Source organism: Salminus brasiliensis, chromosome 16 (genome assembly GCF_030463535.1).
Source record: "Salminus brasiliensis chromosome 16, fSalBra1.hap2, whole genome shotgun sequence".
NCBI classification, from domain to species: domain Eukaryota; kingdom Metazoa; phylum Chordata; class Actinopteri; order Characiformes; family Bryconidae; genus Salminus; species Salminus brasiliensis.
The window spans coordinates 34,948,234-34,957,990 of NC_132893.1; the positions used below are offsets into that span (position 1 = coordinate 34,948,234).

Genomic DNA, 9,757 nt, shown 5'->3' on the forward strand with positions numbered 1-9,757 from the left:
GCCCCTGAGGTACATTCTGTCCAGCTCCAGTGGGTCAGGAAGGAATTTTAATATTAAAGGAACAGTCTGGCATGAAGTCAGATTCATGCAGCTCGTCCCCTTTAACCCAACCGCAGTAAATCAGGGAAGGCATGTATGGTAGCATGGTGCTAACTGCAGGCCTAAATCATCACACTGCCCTCAAACCAAGTGGAGGTGCTAAATAGTCTCTAATAGACCTGATTATGTGGTTTCCAACACTTCCCTATAAACACAGTCTAAAGAGCAAGGACGGAATTACGGTGTAAAGCTATGCAGTAGCGTCTGTCCAAGTTCTAGATAACAGAGAGTCTCACAACCGGGTCTATTAGAGATGACTGAACACCTCCACATGGTTAGAGGTCAGCACACACTGATGAAGGCCTGCAGTCTGGAGGCACCATCCTAATCGTTTGGGGATACATCGATCAGCCAGAACATTAGTACCAGGTGAAGTGAATAGCACTGACGATCTGGCTCCAGGGGCTCCTGGCAAGGGCTGGATCTATCAGGCAGCAAGTGAACGGTCAGTTCTTGAAGGTGATGAAGGTGATGAAGAAGGAACGACTGGGTCAGAACATCTCCAAGTCATCAGGCAGGTCCTGTGGGGTGTTCCCGGTATGCTGTGGTCAGTACCTACCAAAAGGGCTCCAAGGAAGACCCCAACCTCACAACTTACAGGACTTGGTTCCAGATACCACAGCAGGACACCACCTTCAGGACACCACCCATGACTTGGATGATTGACTGTATTTGAGGTAAGGGGTTGGGGGGCAGGGACTCTTGGAAAACTCGCTGGATTAAGGGCCAAAACAACCGTATTCACTGAATCATCCACCAACTCCTCCTCGGAACAGTAACAGCTTTGAGGGTTTGTTTGAGATGGATGAAGGAATGTCCACCATTCCACACACACACACACACACACACACACACACACACACACACACTCTGACTCATCCTGCAGACATTTTCTTTATTTCCTAAACTAAGCCACATGTGAGTCACCATATGCTGGTTCTTGTTAGTGAGAGCATGCGGCGTCTTACCCAGCAGGGGCACTTTGTTCTGTAGAAGCTCGTAGTAGGCCGAGGTGAGGATGCCCACCGGGCTGGTGGGGGTGAAGCGGCCCTCCTTCACCAAACGCTCACATGTCCGCATCAGAGTGGCGGAGAACTGAGACGGATCCACTCCGTAATCCCTCCATCCGCCAACACCATCGGCCACACCTGAGAGAGCGAGAGAGAGAAAGAATAGGAACAGATTAATATACACTACATGTCCAAATGTTTGTGGACGTCCCTTCTAATGAATGCATTCAGCTACTTTAGGTTGCACCCATTGCTGACACAGCTGTGCAAATGCACGCTCGCGCACACACACACACACACACACAGCTTGCAAAGAAAATCTGCCAATAGAATAGGACTCTCTGGAGCAGATCAGCATGAACCTATTGACACCATGCTGCCTCCTAATGCCAGGCGCATAATGCTCCTAATGCCCCCCCCCAGCATTGAGCTGTGGAGCAGTGGAGGAACTGTGTTCTCTGGAATGATGGATGGTGGAGCTCCATCCAACACCTATAAAAGACATCCAGCGAGTGGCAGTTCAGCAGGCAGAGACAGCTTGTTGATGAGAGAGGTCAACCGAGAATGGTCAGACTGGTTGGAGCCAGTATTTAAAGGAGTGTAAGCAAGCATGACTAGTCAGTAACGGCCCGAGACGGCTTGAGCACAGGTACGGGTTCTCCTGCACACTGGCTTGGCTTCACCAACGTCCCGGTGCAGCCCTGCCCACAATTCTGTGCTATACCTTCTTCTCCTGATCCTGCTCCAGTTTAGTGGGGCTGTGTCCCAAACCACAGCATTTCAGAACTAGCCCCTGATCAACAAAGATGTGGTTTAACATGGTCATCAAGACGGATGCGATTTAATAAGACTGGTTTAAGGATCCAGCGGTTCAATTTTACGCAGTTCTCGGTCCTTCATGCGTCATAAGTCAGCACCACCCTATTTTTTGGGTTAAATTGCAAATATCTCAGTACGACTGCAAAGAAAACCAGGACTGAATACTTTTCTTGCTTGGTCTGGATGATCAACTGAACCAAACTACAAGTATTAACACATCCTAAAAGGAATGCAAGACCCCCAACCTAAAAGGGTTAGTCAGTGTGTTTAACAACACAACACTGTTCCCTCAAGGGGCTCCGAGACAGATGCGATTCCCACCTAATGCAAATCTCACACACATAGCACACACACACACACACACACACACACACACACACACACACGACCCATCTTTGTGATGGTAATCTATAACAGGCCAGTTGTATTGTGAGTGACCAGACAATGCTTCAATAAAGCAGCTGTTTGATGGTAAATTCGGTTCAGCTGCCTCCCACTAGCTCATCTTTGACCAGGTTAAGGGCCGAGTACTGACCCCAGTGTTGTATACGGACACCTTGACCTTAGGACTTGAAGATATGACGATGTCCAAACAACTCCTTAGTTCAAATGCAAAAAGAAATTATGAAATTCCCTTGCAATAAAATCCAAGCTAAAAGTTCCGGTCACTAAATGGCATCAACAGATCCGATCCGAGTCTCCTAAAGCGGAGTATCATCTGATACCGATCCGATCCGATCTGTGTATAAATAATAATCCAGCTCCACAGCTTAGATCAGATCAGCTGCTGATTAATCAGTCCAGTAAAACACTTTAAATGTTTCTATAATCAGACGATCTGGACTGACTGATTTAGTTTAGTCGAGACTTTTCTTAAAATGAATCCAGTCTGACTCTCCTCCCTGACCAATCAGCTCCCAGCTCCTTTACAACGCTGCAGTCTGATCACTTCCTGTGTGTGTGTGTGTGTGTGTGTAATGGTACACACTCTGGACTGGTATCTGTGGTTGTTGGTCTACTGGTCTGTAATAACTGGTTTATAATGGGTGAATGTGCTGTGTGTGTGTGTGTGTGTGTGTGTGTGTGTGTGTGTGTGTGTGTGTGTGTGATTTGGGTTTCTATAGCGTGTGTGTGTGTTAGCATTAGCGTTAGCCTCCTCGACTCAGTTCTGAATGGGTTCTTCAGTGCTGGCTTTTAAACAGAGAACGGCGAGTGAGCGGTTCTGCGGTTCTCCCGCTGGTAAAACAGAGCGTTTCAGTGAGAGTTTTATAAAGGGTCAGATATTATGGTCTGTTTTCAGGTTCCACTGTAAAATAGCTCCACACTGCAGAACCTCAACTCCTCTATTTACCTTCTGAGAACGTCCACACTGCTGCTGCTGCAGCCGGCTTGAGGACAGCAGAAGGTGCTCTGGACACCGTGTCTGAAACAAAGACTCTGATCTGGACATTTAAAGCAGGCCTGGATCGGATCAGGACTTCCCGGGCTGTAAAGTATGCTTTACTAAACTGTTTACAATTACTTTAAACAACAAAAAGCCTTCAAGTAAGAAACAGTACGGCCACTGTTCCAGAACACAAATCTCAGGCTTGTAACTTCCACCAAGGCTAAATACACACCAGACTCGTGAGTCACCGTGACACGGCCGAGGAACAGAGAGAAGGGACGGCATGTTCTCAGAAAAACTGTGGTCGGACCTCGTCACTACGAGAGCATTTTCCTAGAAAAAAAACCCGGTTCACCTCACACACACGCGCGCACACACACACACACACACACGCAAGATTCCACACAGAGGACCATACAAGGAACTAATCCACTGTTTCCGCAAGACACACACACACACACACACACACACACACACACACACACACACACACACACACACACACACACAACTAAAACAAACCCTGGCAGCTCAATACCAAACCGAACCGTCGGGGTTGCCACGGTAAGGAGGGTATAAACAACGGGAGGCCGGGATTCCAGATGCCCTGTGCGAAAGAGAAGGCTGCATTCCCAACACTGTGGACACCAACACACACACACACACACACACACCAGCGGCCGCTGTGTTTACTGTCAGATCAGCCTCTAATAACAGTAAGAGTGAGTGTGTGTGTGTGTGTGTGTGTGTGTGTGTGTGTGTGTGTGTGTGTGTGTGTGTTGGTGTCCATTAGCCCTCTCTGACTCAAGGCAGGCATGAGTAATCAGCACTAGGTTACAGAACCACACAAGTTGGAAACCGAGCTCTGGCTCAGACACCCTTTCATAAGGAGGTCCATCAAAGGTTCTTCAGTAAAATTGATATATATATAAATATATATAAATAATAATAAAACTACCAGCCCCTACTGAGACTTCCTCTCCCTCACGCTGTGGCTGGTTATTTTGCATGTCAGTCAGATGGACTTCCCCTTTCAAAACAGGTGGTTAGATGACAAAGCACCCGGAGTCTGATTACAGCACAACAACGCCATACAGTGTACTGTACTGTACCTAGGGGGTATTATAGCAAAAACACCAGCCGGAACATTAAAACCACATGCCCAGTATTGTGCGGGTCCCTCTAATGTTGCCAAAACACAGCTCTGACCCAATGAAGGATGACCTCCACAAGACCTCTGATGGCATCCCAGCCGTTAGCAGCGAAATCTTTAAGCTATGTGGCATCCATGAGTATCAGTGAGCTCCAGGAGCCCCGGTCCCATGTCGCCGGTTCACCGGTTGTCCTACTTTGGCCCAAAGTTTTGGCAAAACACCCCACAAGACCGGATGCCTGATTATTTATTTATTTATTTATTTTAAATAAATAATATAACAATAAATGTTATATTTTACTTAACATTATGTCCTTTCAGTCCATGATCTGATCAGATGTACTTTACTGACCCGCCCCGCCCCACCCCCCCAATGGCATGTTTGGATGCTACGGTAGCTAAAAACACTAACACCGTCTACATATAACAAACAGGCAGACATGAACACACACACACGTAACAACCTTTCAACTGTCACCTCAATGCAACATCCTGAGCAAACTTCTCAGAAGAGAGGCTGCAGAGGGGAGGGCAAACCCGTGGGCGTCCGATCCGCCGTCTTAAGGAGCAGCTCATTAAAGTAATTGTACTGCGGCTCATCCCCGGATGTGAGCGAACAGGAGTTTCTCTTCAGGCCAAAGCCTTTTTTCAGGGCCTTTAAGGCTCAGAGGCGGCTGCCAGACTCATCAGGGTAATTGGACTACTAGTAAATCAGACACTTTAATAAAAAAGGTCAAAGAGGACGACACACGATTAATGCTAGAGGATTTACGCTCTTCTCTTTTGGCGTGGAAAAGCACTGGTGGACAAAGAGTTCAGCACTCAGTTTAATAAATGAAGACCCACAGGAGGATGGGGATGGGGGGATAGGGGTTAAGTTGGGAAGTTTACCATGGGAATTAACGGAAATTATGGGATTTAAGGAGGATTAATATGAATATTTGAAGCTAAAGGTGAGAAACTTTCATATAGTTGGTATAAAAATATATATACTCAAGTATAATCTTGGGTAAAATAATTAGATATGATACCAATAACAGTTCAATAGCAAAGCTGCTCCTCAATCCCAGGCACATTACACACTGTTCATTCCCCAATCACATGTACAGTATATGTCCAGATGATTTCTAGAAACCTTGGGAATTAACAATTTATTCCAGGTTTGTTTTAATATTGCTATGCCTTCACGTCTGCATATAGTTCCTTTAAATTATCCATTATTTCATATTAATTCCAATAAATTCCTTGGAAAGTTTACATTTTGGAATATTTCTCGAGCCAAAGTTCCCATGGAAAGTTACCGGTAATTTACTAGAAATTTATTAGACATTTTCCACCCTTTTGCAACCCTATTAGGGATCAGAATTACATCAGTATCATTGAAATGCGAGCAATATCTGAAGCCGATGTGTGATGCTTTTATAAAAGAGCGTTAAAAGTGTTTAGGTGACGCTGGACTACTGCTCTTAAATGGCTGCTATGATTTATATTTTACTGAATTTGTAACTTCTAATACATTAATAATGTAAGATTTCTCTATAACGCTGATCCAGGTGGGTCTACTACCAATTTTGTACATTTTATAGATTAATAAGTATCACCATCCACAGATACGTACACGAAAAATAGCAGACGTCAGCCCTCGAACCCCATACTGCGTGCATCTCCTGCAAACTGAACGCTCAAAGTCATAAATAGTAATAGTAAAAACTAATACTATTTATTAACTAACAGTAGACTTTGATGCACTGGATCCAGGCACACTTTAATGGGCCAGATATCTTAATTTTAAGCCTGAGCCAGTTCTGATCCTTTGTTTTTACCACTGTGTTTTAGCATAACCCCCTTTGGCCTCCTCCTGCATCCTCTAGCACCATTAACAGACATTTCTCACAGCCCACAGTCGGTAAGGAGCGTTCCCAGAAGATGGCAGGCCTGCAGTGTAGACCGATTTCACAGGGGGACATGAAAATGTAATGTAGTCTCTGTTCACAAAGACAGAGATAAACCTATTGCCACAACGGCTAAAGCCGGGCATGGGCTAGAGGTGGGCTGGCGATCATCTAAAACCCTGACCTCACTAATGCTCATGTTGCTGAATGCGTGGGCTAGAGGGGTATAAAGCCCCCCAGCATTGAGGAGCTGTGGAGCAGTGGAAGAGCTGTGTTCTCTGGAATGATGGTGGTGGAGCTTCATCCAGTACTTTTGAATAGGATGAGTTGAGGATGATGAGGTGGGTGAGGTGGGGAATGCAAGCAAATCCTCACAGCAATGCTCTTTCTCCAAAATCTAGTAGAAAACCTTCCATAGAGACAGTAGAGACAGTTACTCCAACAATAGCAGGATCACTCTTTTTAATACCTTTGATTTCAGAGGAAAATTAATTAACGAGCAGGTGTCCAAATACTTTTGTCTCTATTTTTTTATTTATTTTTTTTTACAAATATATTTATATTATAAAGCTATATTAATGTTCATATTGTATATGATTCATATGCTCATACCATATGATCTCCCAAAACAGCCGGCTCTCCAACCCACGTGGCACCATAACAAAAGAAGCTCGTGCCGGAAGTAGAAAACAGAAAAGCCCCTTTTGTTTCGGACGGCGTTTAAAAGAGAAGCTAAACTAAAAATATCAATTTTTTTTTATCCTAATTTGTACAATTTCCTGTAAAATCATGCTTAGGGCATACTCTCCGAGCAAGGTCGTGCTTATTAAATAAAAATAACTATAAAAACACCATAAACAACGTTTGACCGGCTGAGTGGAAATGCACCGGTCTGTATGAACTACAGGGTCCTCCTAAAAAGTCTGAGGATGTAAGCAAGCCCCTGGAAGTCGGGTTAAGCCTCATCTCGAGCCGGTTTCAGCATTAATTCGTGAAAAGCAGCTCGCGGAGCAGCGCATGTGCGCGCCTGCAACGTGCTCGAGCTCCAACATGGCTGCCTCCATGCTCAACCATTCTGACCTTTACGACAGAAAACCCTGCACTGCCTGCACTGCCTGTGGGAAAGCGCAAACACACACTTACACACCCCGCCAGTCGCCACAGCACGAGCTAGCTGGTGCTGCCTGGCCCGATGTCTCTGTAGCTAGCTACTCTCGCTACTCTTCCGCAATTCGCGAGTCCAGGCTTTACTAAAACCACTACAGTCAACAAACGTGCTGTTTACATTACTGCCATTTCAAGAAAAGCTCATATTTGGGGGGTGTACACGTTATTCTGGCCGCTGGAGGCTCGTCCTGGCTCTTTCTAGGTGAAAGGTCACCTCCTATAGGCGCGCGCGCGCTCGCTCGCTCACTCGCTCATGCACAACACCTAGCTACAGCCAGCCCTGGGCTCGAGCGCAGCCTCAGTGGGATACCCAGCTCTCTGCTGAGTGCCAAGAGGGGCTTGGATTCACAGTGGGGGTGAAATGGTTAAAAGGGAGTGAGGGTATCTCAGGTGAGGGTGATCCAGGTGTGTGTGTGTGTGTGTGTGTGCAATGCAATGCTGGAGGCACTTTAACCCCCTGAAGGTCACTCTGTAAAGTGCATGCAGATGTAAACACCGCCTGGTTAGGTGGTCAGAACTGCAGTGAGAGGGTTTGCCCATGCTCTCAGGTACGGAACATCAGCCCAAAGTGCGCGTGGGGGGTTATTATTATTATTATTATTATTATTTATTATTATTATTATTTTTTTTACAAGTTTCAATATGATCAATTAATCAACCCCACCTAAATAACCTGCAGGAGAAGTTATAATAACCTATAATAAATGCAGTCAACCCACCCAACACGTCGGCTGACCGGTGGCGGGCGATGAAGCACGCGTCGTCCCCGTAGCACATGCCTTTCTTCAGGATGCCCTTCCGAAAGTCTTTGCCGAAGCCGCAGCTGGCCGTGACCAGGCTGTAGTCGCGGCCGTCGGTCTGAGAAAGTCCGCCCAGGACGGCCCTGGCCACGATCCTCCCGTAGGACAGTACTGATAACATCCCCGCCGCTAACCGATAGCCCGCGTCCACCGGCAGCCAGCCGCCGGCATAGAGCTGTGGTGTGCGGGGTGGAGGAGCCTGTCGCGAGCCTGTCGCGAGCCTGTCGCGGAGCCGACCCTCACGCACGCACGCACGCACGCACGCACCGCCGGGACGAATGGATCTCCGTGTGCTGTCACACCGACACCGGCTTGGCGAAGCGGAACCCGCGGGAGCCGGTCTTCTCCGGTTCTGTTCGGGTGGTTTTAGACCGCGGAGTTTCGAGTCTAGCCGGTCTCGCGGTGCTCCCTCACTACCGACATCCTCCCGAGCGCCGCTCTCGCGCAAACAAAACACCGCCGTGTTTCAGGAGCAGGAGTACACGGCACATACGGGGACTGCGGTCACGTGGCTCACAGACGTCAGAGTAATGCTAAGTAAAGTTGGGTGCGTGCCAATAAAAACACCTTTTATTATTATTATTATTATTATTATTATTAACAAATTGAAATATATTTACTTATAATATAATGAACTATTATACATTTTAATGTTGTGAATATATATTTTATATTACAGTATTTATGTATTTAGTATGAGAATTTCCCCACATCTTATCTTTATCTATTACTTGTAGTCATGTATTATACTTGTCTAATTAGTATAACCTGTTTTTTTTACATAATTAATATCTATATATGTTTTTAATAGGCTAACATTATTTAAATGTTAATTTCTATAAGTACAGAAGCATTAATTTGATATTCGTTGTTAAGTGTGTTAGATAAGTGTGTTAGATAAGTGTTTGTTATTGTTAACTGATGCAATAATGCAGTGACAAATAGATTTTTAGTATTATTGGAATTAGTACAGACACGTAAATAATACCTATTGTATCAAATGTGAAACATTTCCGAAATATATTATTCAAAGGTTAAAAAGGTAAAACGTCATATTTTATCGTATTTTTGTAAATGGACCAATAAAATGTGTGGATTTTAAAACTTTACATTTCTGTGTTTTATTTTATGTTTTTAATGCTTTAAATGGTTAAAACCGAAGTTTTATTGTATTTATTTATTTATTTTATTTATTTATTGTATTTATTGTATTTATGTATTTATTTATTTATTGTATTTATTTATTATGTTTATTGTATTTATGTATTTATTTATTTATTGTATTTATTTATTGTGTTTATTGTATTTATGTATTTATTTATTTATTGTATTTATTTATTGTATTTATTGTATTTATTTATTGTGTTTATTGTATTTATGTATTTATTTATTTATTGTATTTATTTATTGTATTTATTGTATTTATGTAT

At 44.3% G+C, this 9,757-nt stretch overlaps 1 protein-coding gene across 1 annotated transcript in view; it reads right to left on the minus strand.

Moving 5' to 3' along the window:
- The window catches only part of pptc7b (protein phosphatase targeting COQ7 b), a 25,264-nt gene extending 16,458 nt beyond the window's left edge, over positions 1-8,806 (minus strand). The window contains exons 1-2 of the mRNA XM_072659637.1: positions 8,247-8,806; positions 1,068-1,247 (exon numbers count right to left, since the gene is read on the minus strand). Of these exons, the coding sequence (XP_072515738.1) occupies positions 1,068-1,247; positions 8,247-8,448 (382 nt within the window). The 5' untranslated portion in view covers positions 8,449-8,806. The remainder of the gene's footprint in view (positions 1-1,067; positions 1,248-8,246) is intronic.
- Positions 8,807-9,757: the final 951 nt, after the last annotated feature.